The sequence below is a fragment of the Bidens hawaiensis genome, unplaced genomic scaffold (genome assembly GCF_021521415.1).
Source record: "Bidens hawaiensis isolate Kalapana, Puna unplaced genomic scaffold, B.hawaiensis_p1.1 tig00020106_1, whole genome shotgun sequence".
Classification (NCBI taxonomy): domain Eukaryota; kingdom Viridiplantae; phylum Streptophyta; class Magnoliopsida; order Asterales; family Asteraceae; genus Bidens; species Bidens hawaiensis.
In genome coordinates, this window is record NW_027493056.1 from 21,457 (window position 1) to 44,204 (window position 22,748).

A 22,748-nucleotide genomic window follows, 5' to 3' on the forward strand; every position below is an offset into this window, starting at 1 on the left:
AAGATCCGCTAGTGCGCTCAAGCTCGGGCTCAATAACTAAACGAGCTTTATTTGAGGCTCGAGCTCGAAAAAGCTCGGCTTGGCTTTTTTTGAGCTTTTAATCGATCCACACTTGAGTAGCTCGTGAGCGACTTGGCTCGTTTGCACCCTACCAATGTTTTATTTAGGCCCAAAATTTTGAAGCCCAAATTGCAAAACCAAAACCGAACCCAAACAAAAAACCGAAAAAAATGAAACTGAATTGTTTTCAAAAACTCAAACCGAAGTTCCTGTTTTGTGGTCAGTTTTAGCCCAAAACCGACCAACACGGCCCAAATATCACCATCGTTGCATTGTTCTTATTAGCTTTAATCTAACACTTGAAACGAACTTGAACAAAGGTGTGATGAAGAAACACAGCTCTCGGAAGGAAGAGGTTCTAGAGGCGGAGGTAAAACGGTTAAAAGAAGAGCTAAAGAAGGCTAATTTGGAGAAAAGCGAAATGAATTCCGAGTATGAAAAGTTAACCACAATATGCAGATCACAAAGACAACAACTACAGGGGATTAAACAAAGCTCTTGCTTCTAGCACAACACCTGGAATCCAACCACAGGTAGTCATATATAAATATTGTAACGGGTCGGTTTGGTTTGGTTTATGGTTCATATCTAACGGGTCAAATGTAAAATGGGCACAGGGATTGGTCAACAAGAGTTGTTCAAGCCCGGATCAGAACTCATGGCAGGCGTTTCCAGAAGATTTCAAGGCGGAGGTGGCCCTGCCTCCTGGATGGGCTGCATTTTAGTTAGTATCGGATTTGTTATCGTAATTGCTTTTGGTTGTTGCGTTTTGAGTTGTGACGCGTATGGTTGATAACCTTTTAGGTTGATTACTGGTTTTATTGGCTGATGTGAGTTGAAATTAAGAACAAAATTTCCACAAATAGTTTTACACGGGGCTGCATATTATAATCGATCGAAGAACAAAATTTTCATAGAGCACTAATTATGATACGGAGTTAGCAGACTCGTATATAGACTCATTCAATAATATATTAATTTTCTTATGAAGAATATTCTTTTATTTTGTACTTTAGCTCCACATTTGATTCATAGATTGTGTATTGCAGAAACATGAAGTTACAATATAAGACCAACTTACAGGAATTGAAGTCTTTCTTTAAACTCATATTTTCAAGGTATCAACGAACGGAACTCCGTCATCACTGAGTTTATCGCGGTCATAGAAGCTTTGCATATAACCATCATACATAAACGATTTGTATAGAGCCACCGAGTCTGAGTTTATCAGCTGTTCATCCGGCTTGACTTCAAACTCTTTACCAGGATAACAAAATGTCACCACTGAAAACCTATCTTTCTTATTATTTACCAATGCTCTATGATAAGGAGCTTTATATATCCCATTACTCACAACCTACCAATTTATATAAAATTTAACTTAAAAGTTAAAACATAACATTCTAAGTGAAAGTAAAGTATAATGTTACTACCTCCATTATGATGCCAATGTTTACGACGACGCCATTGGTCATAGGCTGAACAAACACCCATTGATCGTCTTTCAAAACTTGCAAGCCTGGGATGCAACCACAATCAGTCAAGAGTGTGATCGCTGATATATCTGCATGAGATGATATACCGATAACTTTTTTAGGCTCGGGACAAGGCGGGTAGCAGTTCATCCTCACATCATAGCTTCCGACTTCAAAAGATTCACGGAAACGGTTTGCATCGAGTCCTAAAGCCATTGCTATGAACCCGATTATTGAAACCGCGATGTTCTTCATGTGATTCGAGTATGTATCTAATTCTTCCCTGATTTAAAACAACCCAAAAGTTAATAATTGTCAAAAACGACATAAAAGGTGACTGGTTGAGCTTTAAGATAGAATACTGTTACCGATATAACTGAATTGTAACCGGGATATTTGACATAACCAAACCCAATAAAAACCGACATTTGATTTTATGTTTTTTTAAAAACCGATTTTTTGGTTATGTTTCGGTTTTGCTATTAACAAAACTAAAAAAAAAAACTGAATCGAACAACCAAAAAGACTAGTTTAAACCGAACGGACATGAACGGAGCATGTTCGTGTTCCTTGCTTAACTTTAACCGAACTAACAATCGAGCACGAACAATTAAATGAACGGGGTTTCTTTGTTCATGTTCGTTCGTTAAGAAAACGAACATGTTTGTGTTCATTCGTTAAACAATGTGTTGAGACTTGAGACTAAAAAGTTGTTAAAATTAAACTAAGTTGTAATGGGCCAAAGAAAATTAAATGAATACATTAACGAACGTAAACGGATGAGCTTAAACAAACTTTAACTAACGAACAGAAGAAAAAAGTTTCCGTGTTCGTTCGTTTGATAAACAAACATAAACAAACTTCTTGCCAAATGTTTCACAAATTGTTCACTAAACATTCGGTTCATTTACAGCCCTAAAAAGACTCAAAAAAACCCGATTTTTAGTAATAATAACTGGTGTAGCCCCAAAATTTTTAGTTCCAAACGCGTAATAAGCAATTAATCATTAATTAACAAAAAATAGGCCCAAGATATCAGGTCCAAATTCATTATTTTGAGTATTTTTTTTTTGGCCGAAAACTTTTATACCCTTTAGCCACTAAAAAATAGGCCCAAATGGTAAAACCAAACCCACTGTGAAAACCAAAAAACCAAATTTACAGTTTTTGGTTTGACTCCTAAACCGACCGAAACTAACCCATGCACGCCCCTAGTTACCTGAAATGATGAGGCCAAAACTTCAACTTTCGGGCATGAGTCGGAATAGCCTTGAGGAAGATCATATCACACCATTCCAGCTTTTGATCCTCAGAGATCACAAATGCTTGACCATAGCCTTCTAGACTTCCAGGTTGTTGAGCATAGACCTTCTTCTCCTCAGAGGACAAATCGAAGAAGTCTTGAATTTTGCTGTGCATAATTTTACAGACTCATCACACACTTCATGACCTATTAACTGCAAGCAAGAGATTATCACATTATCACATCATAGTTCAAATTCATGTAGTAGCTTACGATAAACGAAATTATTAGTAAACGTGCTTAAGTTATGTTAAGAATCGTTTGATCCAGCACATTAAGGGTGTGCATGGTTGGTTCAGTTAGGGCTGTAAGCGAGCAGAGTCGAGTCGAGCCAGATTGTGCTCGAGCTCGAGCTCGAACTTAATCGACCTGGCTCGAGCTCGGCTCGTTTTCTTATCGAGCTGAAAAATCGAGCTCGAGCTCGGCTCGTTTAAAGCTCGAGCCGAGCTCGAGCTCGTCTAGCCGGCTCATTTAATTGTTTAATTTTTTTTTTTACAAAATTTGATATATAAAAGAAAAAAATTATAATTTTAACATACATATTATATAAAATTTATAAACTAGAGAATTTTTAACGTTATATGTTCTTTTTAGTTATTCTTTTATAAGGTTTTAGGTATTTAGTGGCATAATATATGTATAATTTTTATTTATTTATTTCTTGATAAGCAATGATTATATATAAATATTAAAAATTAAGGTTTAATATAACCGAGCCAACGAGCCGAGCTAACGAGTTGAGCCAGACCGGGCCACAAGCTGAGCTGACCTTGGCTCGAGCTCGGCTCGTTCAGAAATCGAGCCGAGCTCATTTAGAATCGAGCTTTTTCGAGCCGAGCTTTTTTCGAGCTATTTTCGAGCAAGCCGCGAGCTTTTTGAACAGCCCTAGGTTCAGTTCGGTTTTGGGCTAAATCCGAAACGTTAGTTTGAGTTTTTTGAAAACTGTTTGGTTTTGATTTTGTCATTTGTGTTAAAAATTTTGGGCCGAAAAGAAAGTTGGCGGCCTAAAGTTTTTTGGCATTTAATTAGTGTATATTTATATATTTGTGATAAACTATATACTAAATTATTATAGATTACTAAAAAGTAAAAAGTAAAAAGCTCAACTGAAACCAAAGAAAAAGTTGGATTTTTAAAAAACATAAAAGCAAATCGTCGGTTTTTTTGTTTTTATGCACACCATGATTTCAATTTCGATAAAATTGTGATGAAGAAGAAGATTGATTATTAAGTATGGTTGACCTGAAAGATGCCCCAGTTTTTGCAAGCATTGTGAAGCTTTTGAAGCTCGATTTCACGAAACTGCGGGTGACGAAGCTTGGACAAGTCTAGAACCGGCACCTGAAGTGAAGAATCTGCGGTGGGGTGATCGCGGTCGACGTTAGTTCGGTAGCGGTCCGGGACGGTGTCGGGAGTTTGAGATGCGATGTCTTTGACGCTTGGTACGGGGATTGATGATCCCAAGTTAAGAGTTGACATTTGAAAGTTTCAATGATTGAATGTATTATCATGTATGTGTTAGATTCAGCCATCAATCACTATACATATACATGTATTAATATTAATGATTTATCATGTCTGTCAAAACTATTGACATTTTGTGTTGGGAATCTGGTTTTTTGATGTTACAAAATATTCACTCTTGAATACTACTGTTAGATCACTTCTTTTTATAAAAACAATTAACTCAATCCATGTAACTTGTAAGACCTTTGTAACTGAAATAACAATTATATCCGGTAAATCCTACATATAAGGCTATGTATAGTGAAGGGGCTACAAAATAAGGCGATTTACGCCGTGTGACGCCCAGTCAGCAAATTGTGGATTTTTGTTTTATGAGTGTAATGGTGTTTTAGCCCTATATATACACACACACACACACACACACACACACACATGTATATATATCACACAAACACAAATATAATGATAATATAACAAACATGCATATGGGCGACAAGAACCTCTCGCCCTTACGCATTTCCCCCCTATGTAACGGTGTTGTAGCCCCAAAACCTCCATTTTGTCGTCCCACTACACTCACCCTAAAGAAGCTATAGGTAGGCAAATCTTACTTCTAGTTCTATCCATAAGGATAGAGATATTGGTTTCAGAGAGACTCTCAGCTCCACACCAAACAGAGCAAACAAACAAAACTATATATCTATATAAAGTTTCAATAACCGAAGAGAAATAGAAAGGGTAAAGTAAAAGCATATGTAATATTAATATATACACACAAATGGAGATGGCCAGTAACCCAATCTATAGGAAGATCTAGGCCCATCCACAAAACTAAGAGCACAAGGACATAAAAAACGTTAATGATATTAAAAAATAAAAAATAAAAATCATATCATCACTCAACGTCAACAATAAAAAAAAATAAAAAGATTATCTGTGCAAAACAAAAAGGAAAAATACTAAAAAGAATGTTAAAAACCTTTAATTTATTAAAATATGAAATTGAGTGACTTAGTTATAATAATTTTTAAACTTAAGTGACCTAATTGAAATGCTTTTAAAACTTAGTTACCTATGTCTCTCACGAAAACCCGACAAAAATCCAATAAACCGACGACAAATCAGTGAATCACCCACCCCATTTGAACCCGTCCGAACCCGTTCTGTAATAATAAACCGGGTTCGGACCGGGAAGTAAACCAAACCAAACCAAGTCTAAAACCAACCATTTGACGTCCCGCTGAACCCCTCTTTCATTCGGTTTAGCAAACCCTAGGGCTTTTGTTTTTGCTCACAAATTCACACACACTCTCGAACACACTAATCACTCACATATACTCCGTTAGATCTGACACAGCAATGGAGTTTGGCGGACGAAAACGTGGCCGGCAAGACGGCGGTTGGAATGGAGCTCCGAAGAGGCCTCGGGACGGTTAGTATAATTCGGTTCTCGTTAATTCCGTCCAGATTTGTTATTATTAGGTTTGATTAGCTTATTAGATCTGTTAGTTGTTAGTTTGTGACTGCTAATTGACCTAATTTGATATCAGTTTATGGTTCCTGTGAGTTTCTAGGGTTTTGTTTTGAGACGTGTCTAATTGGTGTTATTATTGTCTAATTAAGTATGGATTAGAAAGTGAAGTAATTGCAGGTAAAGGTTAAAATACAAAGGGGCATAAAAATGAGAAGGGTGAGAATGATTTGTGGCCTTTAGATTGTTGACTTCAAAAACCCCTAAAATGATAATAAAAAATAGTCATAATGAATACAAATCAAAAACTAAAAAGGTAAAAAAAAGCTACAATTTTTCCCACACTGTTCTCGTTCCAATTCCCACCCCCCCACCCCCGGCGTGCGCGGAGAAATTTCAAATTAGCTTCAGGAGGTTTATCTTTTAGGGTTAGGTTTTTTTTGGGTAGGGTGGGTTTAGGTTTACTTATTTATATATTTTAAAAAGAGAAAGGGGGGGGGGGGGTTGACATGGCCACGATTTTGATAGGCATATCAGAGATTTGGAGATCTCTAGAAAAGTCTTTAGTACGCATTTCGGCAAACTCCCATCATCTTCCTTTGGCTTTGTGGGGTGGTGGGGGTAGTTTTTTTGTGTGTGTGGGGGGGTGGTGGTGGTGGTGGGGGGTGGGTTGATGAGGTCATGTGAGATGTAGAGGATCAAAGGACACAAAAGGTGCACCATAAGATAAGATGCATGGCGGCCACAAATCCGTCTCACCTTTCTCATATTTTTGGCCCTTTGTAGGATAACTCAACTCACTAATTGTATTAATAGTACAACAAAGATTTTTTGTGAATATTTCAATCTGCTGGGAAATTTGGAACAGGAAATGAGCAAATTATTATATTTATTAATTTTATTATAATTGTTAATATATTGTTATGAAGCGTAATAATGTGGTGATAAATTAAGCTTGATGTGGAATTTAGATGTTGAGAGTTTGTTAATTGGCAGAAGGTGAATGAATCAAATACATAACTAAAACAAATTAATTAATTTTCTGCAACAGACATGGAGTCCTTTACACCTGGTGTAGGAAGCAAATCAAAGCCGTGCACGAAGTTTTTCAGGTTATAATCTTAACTTATACAAGATAATAATAATTGTCTAAATCAAATCCTTACTGTAAATCTTGCGTAACATCGAAATACACCATTCGGTGTAATCTGGGAGAAATTATACAAAGTTTAACACACAGTGGTTGCAGCTCAAATACAAAGGATTAAATTTAGACGGATATTTTTGCAATGGTTCTTATTGTTTGACCGGAGAACAGATGAAGTTAAAATATTACAATAACACGTAATTGATAAGATGCTGTCTGGTAATGTAGTTTTCTGGATCCTAAATGCACTCATCTGGTTTCTATACCATGTAAAATAAGCATACGTGGTTGATGAATCTTAACGACATTTTATGTGGTGTTATGTTGACACACTTGACAGAGTTGCACCTCTCTGAGGACATGGTCCAGGATAGAGATTCGTGGAGACGTAGGATTAAGGTTAGCGACTTCTAGGGGAAGGCACCTAGTTAGCTAGCTTTCTATTTAGGGTCTAGTTGGCTAGTCTTGATCCTTGTTGTTTATGAATATATATATATTTTTTTTATGCTGCTTTTTGTTTCTTATGCCCTTTTCTTAGTAGGTTACAGATTCCTTGCTTTTTTGGTAGTTTGTTATCTATGTATTGCTAAGTGTCTTTTGCTTGTAGGATGTATGTTTACTATGATTACCTGTATGTAGCTTTATGAGCCGGGGGTCTCTCTGGAAGCAGCCTCTCTATTCTCTCGGATGGAGGAAAGACTTGCCTACATCTCACCCTCCCCTGACCCTACCGATAGCGTGCTATGCGGTGGGATATACAGGGCTTGATTGATTGATTGATTATGTTGACACACTTATTATCTTCTCTTGGGATACATGTGATATTAGAATAGTTTTGCTTTGCATCATTATAAAGGTGAATAGATTACGTAATAAGGTAAGTTGTATTCTTGTATGGTTAGTTAATGGTTATGTTTCTAAAGTAGAAATGTGAATTTTATTGCTTAGTTTTACCGATCACCTAAAAATGTGATTTGACTTGTATTTGATCTTAAATGAATTAAATATGTTAAATTCAAAAACTTGCCTAATATGAAAAAAGGTTAAATGGATTGAGTGTAAATCTTTTCTACGAAGTATTCAAATGTTGACCTCTTAAATTTCGTCAATATTTTTTTGTAATTCAAATACTGGGTTATTGGAGAAAATTCAGAAGTTATTGTGGATAGTAGAAAATAATGGGTTAGCCCACCTGAGCCTATTTTGGCCCATTATTTAACATGTATGGCCCGTCCATTGTACCGCCTAATGTCTAGATGCTACCACATTTTTGTTTGGTAAATAATGTTATTCCAGTATACCTTCTTTTGGTGTCTCATGTTTGCGATTTTGGTTAATGCAGCACTTCCGGTTGTCCATTTGGTGAAGGCTGCCACTTTCTCCACTACGTCCCGGGCGGTTACAATGCTGTGAAACAGCTCACAGCTGCCAGTGGGCCCGGGAGGAAACCGCAAATGCAACCACCGCCACCGCCCTTTGCCACAGACGGCCCGCCAATGCCGCTCAAAAGCAAACTCTGCAACAGACTCAACACGCCAGAAGGCTGCAAGTTTGGAGACAAATGTCGGTTTGCCCACAATGAAATCGAGCTTTTAACCAAACCCTCATTCCAGGGTTACGAAGACCCTCGTGGTCAACCTGGTCCGGTCAACTATGGTGGCGGCTACCAACCACCTGGTGTAACAGCTGCAGCTAACTTTGGTCAATCCGCCACTGCTAAGATTAGTATAGACGGGGCGCTTGCGGGGCCCATTATAGGAAAAGGCGGTGCGAATTCAAAACAGATATGCCGGATGACTGGAGTCAAATTCGCGATAAGGGATCATGAAACTGACCCGAGTCAAAAGAATATTGAGCTCGAGGGGACTTTTGATCAGATTAAGCAGGCCAGTGCAATGGTGCATGAGCTAATTGTGAATCTTGGTAATGCTGGTGCTGGTGGTGGAAATGGGATGCCGCCAAGGAAGGCGGGCGGTTTTCAGCAGGCGGGTGGTGGCGGTGGTGGTGCTGCTGGTTACGCGCATAAGATAAAGACGAAGATATGTGAGAACTTTACAAAGGGACAGTGTACTTTTGGGGATAAGTGTCATTTTGCGCACGGGGAAACCGAGCTTCGTAGGTAGGTAAGATGATGATAACATATGATGATTTGGTGTTGTTCGTTTGGGTTAAATAATTTATGTCATGATATATTGTTGTAGGGTGCAGTTTGTGGGCTGTGGTTAAACAGGGATTTTATTTTTTATGAAACTTTGTGTTCATTTTATTTCGGTTAAGTTTTCGGTTGTTATCGTCTTCTTCTGCTAAGTGTTTTAGACTAAAAACTGTCACATGATAGTGAATTGAAATTTGATTTTTGTTTTTTCTTTTTTTTGCTGCTTGGTTTGGTTTGGTGCAAGTTTCGGTAGTTTAACAAGTTGTTGCATCTATCATGTATAAAAGCTGGGTTTGATTCGTCAAACTCGAGTCCTAATGAGCGAGCTTTGCTTTTGGCGTGTTTCTACTTGGAAGTATGTCAGCAATTGCTAATTGAGTAAACACATACGAACCATACCAATATAGTTCAACACGTGAAACTAACTGTGTCAAAAATCTGACTAACGTGTATACGCTGGTGGGCGTGTTATAGATCACTTACAGGTCAAATTGGCCAAAACTTTGTTAGTAGCCTATCATATCTTTGATCTATTCCTCTTATCATTAATCAATTTCAACAGCTTACTTACATCTTAAAGTATATGTGAATAACCCATTTTCATCATCATTTACACCTTTAATTCACTAGACTACCCAAGAACCCTTAACATAAACTTAAGTTCAAGAATGGAATTTCAGTGTTTCTAACATGCTTTCACATAAATATAGGTTATTCTAACCTAAAGCAACATGTTCTGGATTATCACACAAATTTGTCATAAACCCATAAACATCACAATTTATTGAATTCTGGATTAAAATTACATACCAAGCTTTCTTCTAATCTAGAGATGACAATGAGATCAAGTTTCTTGATTAACTAGTTTTATCTAGATCTTTGGCTTTCGTTTGGGTGACATTACTATAAACCCCGAAGTTGTCTATCCATTAAAATTTACCTCAGTGTTTTACTACACCCCGTAAAAGATATTTTATAAACCAAAGAGTCTTTGGCTTAGTGATATCAAGAAGTTAAACAAAGTTTTGCCTTTCTAAAGAGTGAGAGTTCAAAGTTCAAACCCATGGATGACAAAAATTAACCTTTTAAAAAAGTATTATAAATGCATCCGATAAAAGATCAGAATGTTACAATGTACAAGTACAACATCCCAATCTGCCCCATGTACAAGAGGCGCTCTTGATGTGTACGCCTTATGCAATTTTGACTTGAGCGTCATGCATCACCTCGAGCAGTCAAAGTCAATGCCTTGCACTCGCGCTTAGGTGTGCCATAAGACAAATTTAACAAACTAAAAGCACCTCCAGCAATTTCACTTGACAAATTTACAAATCAAACATGATAATTTTGTCAACCAAATGCATTACAAATGACAAATTTATATATATTTGACAAATGTCTATTCTAAATCCGGTCATTTCGTATTCCAACTCATTAAGAAAAAAATTATATACATGCAATAACAATGAAGAGCCCGTGCGTGTAAACAACTATGTTTCGGAGATCATTACCCAACTTGTGTTTCCAACCCTCTGAAAAACACGTGCCAACTTCGAAGGAAAGACTTGTTTCCAATTTGGATTTTGGATCAAGTACTCCCATACCCTAAACCATAGGATTTATGTCAGTATTTACCAATTACCACCTTAAAATTTGGATTAAACAAGTTTGTGTACCTTTTCTGATCCTTAACATAATCAGGGCCTTCAGCCAAAGGTGATGTTGAAGTAGCAAAGAGAATTTCCAGATCTGATCGGCGCCTCATTAACGAAGCATTACGAACCAGCCACTTGCTCCTGTTAATACCAGACAACAATTGTTATTACTATTACTATTACTTTCGTATGTATGGTTGTTTGCTCCGATTCTTTTAACTTCATTTTATGTTATGTGGATAATTATACTACCAAAAAAAAAATGGAGCCAGGGGTTTTAGTAAGATGAGTTTGCCCTCATCTCACCATAAGACCGACATACCCTACCAATAACTCTGCTATGAGTGTGATTATACTCGGTATGCTTGTTTGTTTACTATTACTAGTTTGCTGCCATTGTTATTAACAAATAATATTAACTTTACCAAGTGGGATTACACAGGATACGCTAGTTTGACTGTTAGTATGACTACTATTATTATCAACTACCATTATTATAAGCAAATAATATTAACTTTATCAATAACTCTACTATGAGTGAAATTATACTGGATACGTGTGACGTGTGTTGTTACTATTACTACTATAATATTTAACAAACAATATTAACTTTGTCAATAATCTGCTATGAATGGGATTATATTGGGTACGATTATTTGTTTGTTTGTTTGTCTACTTATACTATTATAATTATTAACAAATAATATAAACTTGACCAAGGAAACGGCGTGATGACAAAACGGTCAGTTTGAGTTTCATATGTGTCTATTAACCGCCCAGACCAACTAGGGTCCTCAAATGAAGCATGTAACCGAATCTTCCTGATAATGTCATCTGGACATCTAGTACTTGCATCGAAACTGGCTGGAAAAACCGAACCGCTAGACGTCTCCACCTGAACAATTATAACCTTTTAGAAAATAAGTAACCAACTCTACATACTAATTGAATTTGTTAAAAGAAAATATAACTAACCGCGAGCCCATGGAAGATCGGATACGCATCTCCTTTATTGTCTTGTCTTGTGTTAAGTTTAAGCACCTGAAAATTTTTAATTTCAAACTTGTAGATGCTCTCTGCTAATTTTTCAACTATTTTTACACACAGCGGAAAAGAATAACCTTCAACACACTTCTCCTGTTTAAACAAAAAAGGAGTCGGTGATATAACACACGGGCGGTTAACGGGAAAATTGGCATTTTAAGCAGAACGGGTCTGGTTGGGGTTAATCCGCAAACAAACTTTTCTCTAATTGTTTTAAGTTTTATAAATAACCAAAATCAATTTATTACACACACTTTTTTATTGAAATTTAAAAAGCAAAGTAGATAGGCCTGTAAATGAACCGAACGAACACGAATTGAGCACGTTCATGTTTGTTCGTTTAACTTTAACCGAACAAGCAATCGAACATGAACAATTAAAGAACGGGTTAAATGTCCGTGTTCGTTCGTCAACCTAAATGGAGAACATACCTAAGCTAAAATAAGTTAAAAGTAAATGTAAACAACAATGTGTTGGGCCTAAAAAGTTATTAAAACAAGAGTAAACTGTAATGAGCCTATAGCATTTAAATGAGTATATTATCAAATGCAAACGAAGGAACTTAAACAAATGTAAACTAACGACCATAAATGAATGTAAACGAACAAACATAAACAAACGAACGTTCACGAACAATAATCAACTAACGAGACCCATGGTCATGCCCGTTCTTCCAACTGAATAAAATAAATCTTTAGTTCATGTTCGTTCATTTTTTAAATAAACGAACTTTCTGCCGAACCGTTCACTGAACGTTTGACTCGTTTATACTTTATAGGCCTAAAAAGTAGAGGTTGTTGAACCATACATTTGGAGCAGAATCCTCAAACGCGCCAACTAGATGAACCTGCAACGAATCAAAGTTTAACAAGATAAGAAACGTTTAGTAAGTTTGGATCAACATTTGAATAAAAGTATAAAAAATAATTGAAGTCATAAGGATATAGAACATTACATCCAAAATAATATTATCAACATCAGATTGTGAAACTAATGACATCATCTGAAAGAGACCAACTTCAACAACATTTGGAGAATCCAAATGACCAACACACGTCCTACAATAATAACATCAACAGTTCGAGAATTTCAAATAATAATATAGATTAATTACTGAAAAAATATATAAATTAGTAATAAATATTCTTACATGCCAGTTTTTGAATTTCTAATAACCATGCCAATACATGTTGTTGCTTCATCAGTACCAACAATCTTCATAACAAGAAAACGAAATAAATTTAAGTAAACTTATGATATAAGTTAAAGTATTAAATTTAGAAGATATCAAGAACATACATCAACAAGTGCAGGGTTTACAGTAGCATATTCTCTTTGAAATACATAGACACATTTAGCTTGAACTGGTTCTTCAGAAACAGTTGATAACTTCTTTTCTGGTATAGCACAAAACGCACGTGAGGCAGATACCAAATCAGGATCATCCAGTAAAGCATTTACCATGTCATGGCCCTAATTGTTAACACGATGTTAGTAAAAAAAAAAAACTTATTTTTGCAAAAAATAATAATAATAATAAATAAGCCTGCAAGAGAAAATTTATGAGGAGATCCATCATCTCGAATTCTAATGCCAAACCTATAACACCATAACTGCTTAATATTATAACTTTATTCAGTTTTTCCTCTTCTAAATCCAAAGTTTCAAAGCTAAATTGCCTCTATAACACTGTAACATTGTAGCTAGGCTTGTAAACGAACCAAGCATTCAGCGAACAGTTCGTTTATGCTCATTCGTTTAATAAATGAACGAAAATGAACAAGAAATTTCGTTCGATAAGTTAAACAAAGGAGCATGAATAGAGCCCCCGTTCGTTCATTCACGTTCGCTTATGCTCGTTTTGCATATGTTGATGATGAAAGTTTTCTGTACATTATTTATATTATCTAAACATTTTATATTCTTCATTTAGTTACCCCTAACATAAAACAGAAAACCATATTCTCACATTTCCTTTGTCATTATTCACAAGGCCTTGTTCGTGTTCGTTTGCAGCCGGCCCTAGTTGATGAGAATTCAAAGTTTGAAAGCTAAATTGTGTCTAACATATATGTAGCAGTTATAATAAAATATATTAAACTGAAACGAATTCGTTATAACAATCAGTGTCAAATTAAGCAGCATTATCAGATTATAAAGTAACAGAAACTGAAACTGAAAGAATAAAACCTAATTAATATAATAATAATCTCTAGTGTTTAAATGATTAATTTGACTTACGGAAGATGAATCCGGGTTAAATTGAGCTCCGTTAACGTAAATCATGATTTGATCGGAACAAGAGAATAGAATGAATTGATTGATTGATTGATTGATAGGAGTATTATTATTATTATTATTATTATTATTGTTGTTGTTGTTGTGATGAGCGTAGAGTTGAAGCCAAGCGTTTAATATAAGTTTCAAAGTCTACTAGGAAACTTCCGTCAACACAAATACACATTCCTTGGTTATTCCACACACCCTACCCTAGATCACGCGTCTTATACTTCATTCCTCATCATCCACGTAAGCGTAGGCTAGGCTTTTCTTCTACCATTCAACTTATTTATACCTCATTCTCTACCCTTCCATCATCATTGGGTGAGGATTTAAATAGTGTGCGTGGATTGGTTCATCGATACCAACCCATTAATGGCCTGGGGTAGGGGCATGATGTTTCGATGACACCGTTTGTGTCAACTCAACATCATTAATAGTGTTCCGTGAGGTATATAGAATGGTCTTAGTTGATGTGTTATGAGTCACTTTACATTATTTTGGATCACTCGACACATTAGTGTCGTTTCACCTTTTCTTTCAACGTTCATCCCCGCCACTTAACCTACGTTATACTCTATTCTACACAATTCCATTTACTTATATTATTTGTAAACAAAAATAAAAGAAAGGAAAAAACATGATTGAAGAGTTTGGAGGGTGAGCCACGTGAGGATGGTCATTAAGACCCCACCAATAGTGGTATGTGGGTAGGGGCACACGGTGTTTCCATGACACCACTGATACCACTTCAGCACTACTAGTGATGAAGAGTGACCCATACTTCTTAGTCTTTATGATTGTCTAAAATAACTCTATTAAATCTCATGTTTCTAATTTGATATTTTCGTTTCAATTAAAGCCTCTAACTATAACATTTCAAAAACGTTCAGGAAATGTTTAGTAGAGGCGTCGAGTGTGTGGGGTCAACCGAATCAACAATAACAATAATAGCTTGATCAAAACAAACACTAAAATCCAAATAAAAACCAAAATATAAAAGGCCAAGCCAATAAATGAATTATATTTGCTCTTGAAACCTTCTTTGTGAAACAAGATATTGGTCTATCCGTTTTATGTTATTTAATCTCCAATTCAAAAAAATATCTTAATCGTTTACAGTTTACGTAGGAAAATCTCAACCATATTCATTGTTATATACGAAATTTCTATTCATACGTGAACTGACTTTTCACTACCCACCTTCATAAAACATAAAATCCGTGAATTCTCTTAGGTTCTTCGTAAATCGATGTGCCATTAAGACACAAGTTGGTATTTTGGAATAGAAAAGTGAGATCCTGCTTTGAACTATGGCTGATTGTGATCTAGATAATAACCACATGCATACTTTTTTTTCTTTTTTTTCCCCCTAAATTGGGCCCTTGGAAAGCACGTGTCCATAGCCATTGCTCAAAATGCCTCCTCCCTTGGGGTGACGGGTCCCATCCCCATTAATAGTTTTGTGAAAAGACCATAGTGTTGGGAACCACCGACGTTTTTGTATGACACATTTTCATTTTTGTCAAACAAATTATGAAGTCTCTTCCCCCCAATAGTATGTATAAACAGTTATTTTGGTATTATAAATACCATGTGTGTATGATGAAGAAATGCATCCAGTAGAATTAACAATTCTCACATTTTTTTACTCTCTTGTTTCTTAGTTATATTCAAGTTCAATTATTACTTCAATAATCTTGTTATAATTAGAGCTAATATTATAACACATGTTCATTTTAGTTAAAAAAAATGAAAGAACATATATGTAATTTTAAATCATTATATTCACTATCTATCTAAATCCAAGTTTTCTGTGAATAAGCCAGGAACACTCATTCACGAGTGACAATCCTAACAAGGAGCCAATCAAATACTTCTTCAAATGAGAAGGATGTGCAACTCCGTCACAAGCTCATAACCCTTCTATAGATTGTGTTGTGTGATGAAGTCTCGGAATATATCAACTAGATCACTAAAAAGAGGAGTGTGGGATTTCGTGTACCAGTTTCAAAATTAATACATGCAGTGGTCTAATTTTAACTCGAATAAACAATTAACACAACATAGTGTGTTCAGATTTTTTCCTTTTGATGGTTAAATCAAACACCTCGTATTTTTATTCGTGCTATAAAACGTCGATCATAAAAACACGATGACTCACGGTTAAATATCAAAACGATTTTAAAACCAAGAAGCCGCTAAACTCTTTCCAACACGATCAATCTTCCTCGTACAACACAATCAATCATCAAGTCAAATTGGAATCCTTAAAAACCCTCCTCGGACAATGTCATCTCCTCCACCACCATCAAATCCCACCGCCGATTACTTGACATCAGTGGCGCGTGGTAAACACTCCCACCACCCATCAATCTTCTACAATTCACCTCTTCATCAACATCATCATCATCAACAACAACCACCGGCGGCCACTGGAGTTAAAGGGTTTATTCCAAGACCTAATTCTGATCACAATTTACCCAATTTCGGTGGTTACCCTTATCGCCGGTTACTCAATTCCGATCAATTCATTAACCCCCATTTGCAACCTGCTGTGGGCCCCACCACTGCTTCTTCTGCAAATCATACCAAGGTTTTATTATTATTATTATTATTATTATTATTATTATTATTATTATTATCATCATTATTATTTTGGTGTATTTTGTTGGAAATTGGCCTGCGGGTGTGAATTTCTGACACGGACCGGATACACAAAATAACCCAAAACGAAATTTGCGGGTTTAGGTTTGGTATAAACGGGTTTCGGCTCATTTCTAGGTGAACCGGCAAGGGGTTTTGGGTCGGGTTTCGGTTAATCTGGCGGGTTGATCCGTCAAACCCATTTTTTTTATTTTTTCTTCAAAATGTTTTTATGTAGGAATTCAATTTGATTAGGTATTTTATGCTAAAATTTAAAACTAAAATGGAAATTGATCCATAAGATGCTATAATTTAAATGTAATTGTTTTATATAAGTTTGTATTTTATGTTGCAAAAATGTAAATTTAAAATGTATAAGAAATATACATATAAATAACTTTCGGGTCGAACGTGCCATGTTCGGGTCAACCTACAATACGCGGGCTGGGCTTGGGTTCAAGTGTCTTACACGATTTCAGGTTTGGGTTTGTATCAAATTTTCGGGTCTACCGTGAGGCCGTGACCTGTTCAGCACCCCTTCAAATTGCAATGGTTCTGTTTAGTTACCTTAAATTATAATTTGATTGCTACTGTTAGCTTTACAATGGAGTGGATTTCACTAAATTGCATCTATAAGCACATTAATTTTAATAGGGAAAATGATGAGTATAAACTGCACTAGATTAGAAACCGAAAGCTTTCTTCTTGTTTTGTCTTGATAAAACATAATTCCCCTTTCCATAAAATACAAACTTATATGCTCATTAATTGAATCATTCGCTGGGAAGTTCGTAATAAATGAACGAACACGAAAACACATTCTGTTCGTTAAGTTAAACGAACTAACATGAACTGAGGCTGTGTTCGTTCGTTTATGTTTGGTAATATACTCTTTTACGTTCACTCATTTGTGTCTGTTCATTTAAAGGTTTTTACATGTTATATATTTTATTCTATTTATTTTAGGTTTTAAAATTTGAAACGTTAGTTCTACTAAACTACTATACGCCCCCATCAACATCCCTCATAATTATACCGACTATGTTTGGACATTTATATCAAGTACTTATTTATTTTTTGTGGATTCTTCAAAATCTTTATGATGAAAAATGCGTAATTTATTTTAAAATGAATATATATGTTTGTTTGTGTTTATGAACGCCCGCTCTGTTTTTTTATGTTTATGAACATTTGTTTGTATTCGTTTACGCTCGGTAAGTGTTCGTGAACCTCATGAACATGTTCATTTCCTTAATGAACAAACATGAACAAGAAATCTCCTTTAGTAAGCGTTCGTGAACAGTTCATGAACAACTTCATTCCTGTTCATGAACAAGGCCTGATTCGTGTTCGTTTACAGTCACATACATGAACGATCATAGTATGATGAGTATAAACAAACATAAATGAACAAACGAGGCATCTGTTCTTGTTCATTCGCTTAATTACATAAACAAAAGTTGTGTCAATCTTTGTTTAATAAATGAACAAAAGAGTAATTTTGCAGTTCAAGAATCATATGGCCAGTTGGATAATCGATAATCAGATATTTCTGTACATATTTCGATAATCGATAATCAGTTTACTAAAGTTGGATAGTTACGATATTGATCAATCTATGAAAATTCTAAAATTAGCAAAAATTTTGTATAATAAACCGAGTAATAAATATTTAGAAACTTGTTCAATTTCGTCGCAAAGAAAATAAGAGAATAAAATATATCAGTAGAATGCTCATATAACAAGCATATATTTATTCATTTATTCATTCATGCATATATCTGTTATTTTGCTTCTATATTTATAACCAGACACATGGTTTGTGATATTTTTTGTGCATACTGTTTTATCACCTGCAGGTTGCTGGACAATCATCAGTTGTTGCTGATAATAGCTTAAAAAACAAAAGGTAGTATCATGCTAGCTATCCACTTGTCAAATATTATCATTTCGCGTTCATAGTTTCTGTCTTCATTTTTTTAGACGATTGTAACCTTTTATATTATTATGTATTGTAGGGATACGAATGGCGACGATAGTTTCGTCAATATTAGAGATAGAAAGGTAGATTTACTTTATTCTCCTTATGTGTTCTTGATTATATTATGATGAATCTTATGTCAACTTATCTTTATCACAATGTGTATATAAATCGACTCAAATGTTATTTCTAACCGGTGCTATTTTTTTGATTTTTTGTAGGTTCAAGTTTCTGAGGGCACTTCACTTTATGCTCAATGCCGATCATGGTTAAAGAACGGGTTAATATTGGAAAAACAGGTATGTTTGCTTTATTATTAATTCTCACATATTTTAGCATACAATGCATTGGTAACTTAAAGCCATGAAAAAGAAAATAGTTGAAATCAAATATATATAACATGTGTCACTTGTTGATTACTTTAGCAAGTCAACAATGTTCTTTATAACATGTAAGTTATTGTTTTTTCCACTTTTAACAGCTATACCACTCCAGCCACATTATAAGCATTTTTTTCCCTATGGTTGCTCTGTTAATAATACTTTTTCAGGCATATATGATTATATCTCATCATACTCTTTTGTTTGCTTGTATGTATTATGATCTTTTTGTAGCATTGCTTTTAATTTGCAAGATTTCTTCATTTGTTAAAGGGTGTTTTTAAATGATGTGTATTCAAACATTTCCATTATACTTTGGCTTAGATAGCGGCCCGTGAGTTACTTGAGATCGACTCGCTGAAACTCGAGTCGAAAGGAGTTTGAGCTCGTTCTTAAGTCATAATTCATTTAATAATGAGCTTCACATACCAAGTTTGATTAAGCCTGTGAGCCTATTATTTATATAAATTTATCAACTTTTATTTTATATGATAAATATAAGTACATAATAAATATTACTGATATTGTTCCAATAAAGTCACTGATATACATTTTTGAATTATAAAAACTACTCAATTAAGTTTCATTGATTGTTCTATTGGTGTGATTTTTTTATAAATGCTATTTTCTTTATTTTAGGCAATGTTGTAAAAGTAGGTCTACAAGGCCGAGTACTCTCCGAGTACTCGCTACAAAGTATGGTGCCGAGGGGAGTTTCTTTGACTCCGCCTAGTTACTAAAGATTGTTCAAAGGTGGTCAACATTAGTCAGAATCACATCTAATCGGTTAACTTGGGTCTATTTTCACTTAAAAAATACTACATAATTCGTATTTCTATAATATTAAAGAGCGAATATCATTTTTTTTTAATTAATGATTAACATTTTTAGAATAATTTAGTGTTTAAAAATGTATTTCTCTTATTTATTGATATTAACTTATTTTGTTTTAAATATTAGTAAGCTTATGATATTTGAACTATATATATTACCCAAAAATTAATTTTCTTTATATTTATAATGTCCGAGTACTCTCCGAGTACTCTGAGTACTCCTTCCAAGGGGGTCGGCCGCCTAGGGACCGCCTAGCGATTTTAGGTGACTTAAATGGAATACATGAAACTTGATTACTATTTAGATAAGTTTCAAAGTTTCCAACGGTTATAAAAAATTACACGACAATGGGCCAATATTGATGAAACTTAAGTGGTTTTTGTTATTAGAAAAAAAAAGTATGATTGACATTAGTGGAACGTCGAAGAAATTTGGTTATTACTTGATGGAATATTTTTCAATAATAGACAAGTTGAGTTCGAGCTTTAAAAATTATTAAGGAGTCAAGCTCGAGCTTTAGACTTAAGCTCGGCACGATTTAGGCTCGAGCTCTCTTAAATTAAACGAGTCGGTTTCGGCTTGTGTACACCCCAAATCAAAAGTTACATAATTTGTGACTGGAGTGAGTAGCAATGTTGATTTTTAGTGCATGTCGTATATCTATCAATATGTGTGTATGTTACGTGTTCATTGCGTGTTTTGTATAATTAATATTTAATCCGATGCCATCAATCATTGACAGCCACAATATGTGGATCATGTGAAGCCTCTTCCAAAGCCACTGCCTGCAGCCATCGTAGAACCAAGAAACGATAATGACATGGAAGCTGAGGAGGTTTGTACATATGTACACTTGTACCACGTTCTTTGTATCCCTAACAAATGACCGTTTTGCCCTTATTTGGTTTCAGAAAACCGAAGATGTTGAACACTTGTCTGCTAAGGAGTTACTGCAACAGCATGTTAAGCATGCAAAAAGGTTCGAGCAAGGTAAAATATTCACACGTGTTCTTACTTCTTAATTCATTTGTAAACCGAGCTTTTATAAAACTTTCAACTTGTTGACTCTTAAAAAGTCAAAAAGTAAACACTTATCATGCTATTTTTTTGTAGATTAAGAATTCAAAGGCTGCAAAGAATCGAGAGGTACAAAGACCGTCTCGCACTACTATTGCCCCCAGTTGTCGACCAACATCCAAAAACAGACCCGATTGCTTGAAACCGAGCAGTATCAAAATGTAATTGGTCTATTAAATTATGCAATAATAATAGGAATTAAATTTAGGATAATAAGTAGTGTTTGTAAGAACCTCATGTGAACAACAATGGTTTTCATTGATTTAAAATTTAGGATAATGTATATAACATAATATATATTTTATTATTATTATTATTATTATTATTATTATTATTATTATTATTATTATTATTATTATTATTATTATTATTCAAAAAAGATTGGTAATCATGGTTGTATCCCCACCAATGACCAATTTATATTCTCAACTATTATAAAGTACCTTTTGTCTTTTATTTACTTTTATAAACTTTAAGGGATCCTAATATCTATCTACTTTGTGAAAAAGAATCATTTTCTTATGAACAAAAATTCAACTTTGAGAACGTGGCAATCCATTTCTCAAATCATTACCAAATGCATGAGTATGACTTATTTTTAAGGACCATTTTTGGAACTTATAGGTGTTTAGCCTTTCTTTCTTTCTTTCAAGTTGGATGATGCATTAAACTTATTGTGAACTAACTTTTAGTATGTCCTCAACTTTATGGATGCTTAAAAGTTGCCCCAATTGAAAACATTATGTTTTACAAACCAAAGCCATCAACTTGAGAGTTGAGAGGCCATTTTCCTTTAATTGTATGATTTTGGACATCAACCATAATGTGTCATATAATCAAGTTTTAAACTTCATAGTTATTGATACAAAATCTGTTGGTAACAAAAACATCTATGCATGTGTGTATTCAGACATGCATATATACACGTATATGCGTATGTGGTTTACGTGTAGAGACAATTTTATATTTATTTTTACTAAAAGACTTTATAAAATTCTAATAAGTTAAGATTATGTATTGGAGAGGAACAGAAAATTTGGGCCGGAAACTGCAAAGTCTCAAATTCAGATATGGTCCAAACCGAATTTTATTGTAGTGGTCCTTCGGGCAGTAGGTTTTCTCTTAATTATGAAACAGGAGATGGTGGGCTTGGGTTACCCAGCGTTTTCTGTGATCGCGGACATGTATGGTCCGCCTTTAGTAATTGGGTTGGTAGTTGAAAAAAAGGATTTGCAAGATTTTAGAGATTAGAGAGGTTTTTAAACTTGCACTCTTTCCACTTGGCAAAAGACCTTTTACTTAATTCTTAAAGAAGTCAACTCTAAACATTGCATTCGTTTTCCAAATTATTGCATATTCTTTTTTGGAGACCTTTAGAACTTAAGGATTAGCTTTTCATGCTATATTAATTTGGTTGAATAACATTTAAAAAACAAAGTTGTAGGTAAATCCATAGCCTATAGATAGTAATAAATTGTCAACCATGAGCCACCTATTCTTTTTATGAGAGGAAAAATGTACCATTGAGTCATTGACTAATAGAAAAGTTATGATTTAATTAAAGTCAAATCTATAAAATTCAATACTTGTTATATGGTCTACCACTATTATAACTAATGATATTGAAATCTTCCTAAATCTTAAATTACTATAGAAAATTATATGAAAAAACATGCACTAGATGGCATATTTAGCAACTCTCATTAGTTGTAAATTTGAGGGAAAAAAACAGAAAATAAAGGTATGATCTTATAAGAATCAATCATAAGTTTC

General features: G+C 34.7%; 3 protein-coding genes and 1 pseudogene across 4 annotated transcripts; 2 read left to right on the plus strand and 2 right to left on the minus strand.

Annotated features, from left to right (window-relative positions):
- Positions 1-1,059: 1,059 nt before the first annotated feature.
- On the minus strand, positions 1,060-4,395 carry LOC143559858 (oxoglutarate-dependent flavonoid 7-O-demethylase 1-like; annotated as a pseudogene). The gene is made up of 4 exons (XR_013140009.1): positions 4,081-4,395; positions 2,755-2,992; positions 1,494-1,818; positions 1,060-1,417 (listed from the first exon to the last, which is right to left on the minus strand). The product of XR_013140009.1 is annotated as an oxoglutarate-dependent flavonoid 7-O-demethylase 1-like (transcript).
- A 1,131-nt stretch (positions 4,396-5,526) lies between these two features.
- LOC143559887 (zinc finger CCCH domain-containing protein 14-like) lies at positions 5,527-9,292 on the plus strand. Its single transcript, XM_077048323.1, has 3 exons — positions 5,527-5,737; positions 6,828-6,888; positions 8,266-9,292. The coding sequence occupies exons 1-3, from the start codon at positions 5,665-5,667 to the stop codon at positions 9,044-9,046; spliced, it is 915 nt and encodes a 304-aa protein (XP_076904438.1). The 5' UTR covers positions 5,527-5,664; the 3' UTR covers positions 9,047-9,292.
- A 1,096-nt stretch (positions 9,293-10,388) lies between these two features.
- LOC143559859 (protein N-terminal asparagine amidohydrolase-like) lies at positions 10,389-14,196 on the minus strand. The gene is made up of 9 exons (XM_077048306.1): positions 14,019-14,196; positions 13,077-13,250; positions 12,928-12,992; positions 12,733-12,835; positions 12,586-12,624; positions 11,709-11,870; positions 11,450-11,628; positions 10,755-10,874; positions 10,389-10,683 (listed from the first exon to the last, which is right to left on the minus strand). Exons 1-9 carry the CDS (start codon positions 14,061-14,063, stop codon positions 10,569-10,571), a joined length of 1,002 nt encoding a protein of 333 aa, XP_076904421.1. The 5' UTR covers positions 14,064-14,196; the 3' UTR covers positions 10,389-10,568.
- A 2,114-nt stretch (positions 14,197-16,310) lies between these two features.
- LOC143559876 (uncharacterized) lies at positions 16,311-21,117 on the plus strand. The gene is made up of 7 exons (XM_077048315.1): positions 16,311-16,653; positions 18,563-18,612; positions 18,722-18,767; positions 18,906-18,983; positions 20,641-20,733; positions 20,810-20,877; positions 21,012-21,117. Exons 1-7 carry the CDS (start codon positions 16,348-16,350, stop codon positions 21,115-21,117), a joined length of 747 nt encoding a protein of 248 aa, XP_076904430.1. The 5' UTR covers positions 16,311-16,347.
- The last annotated feature ends 1,631 nt before the right edge of the window (positions 21,118-22,748 follow it).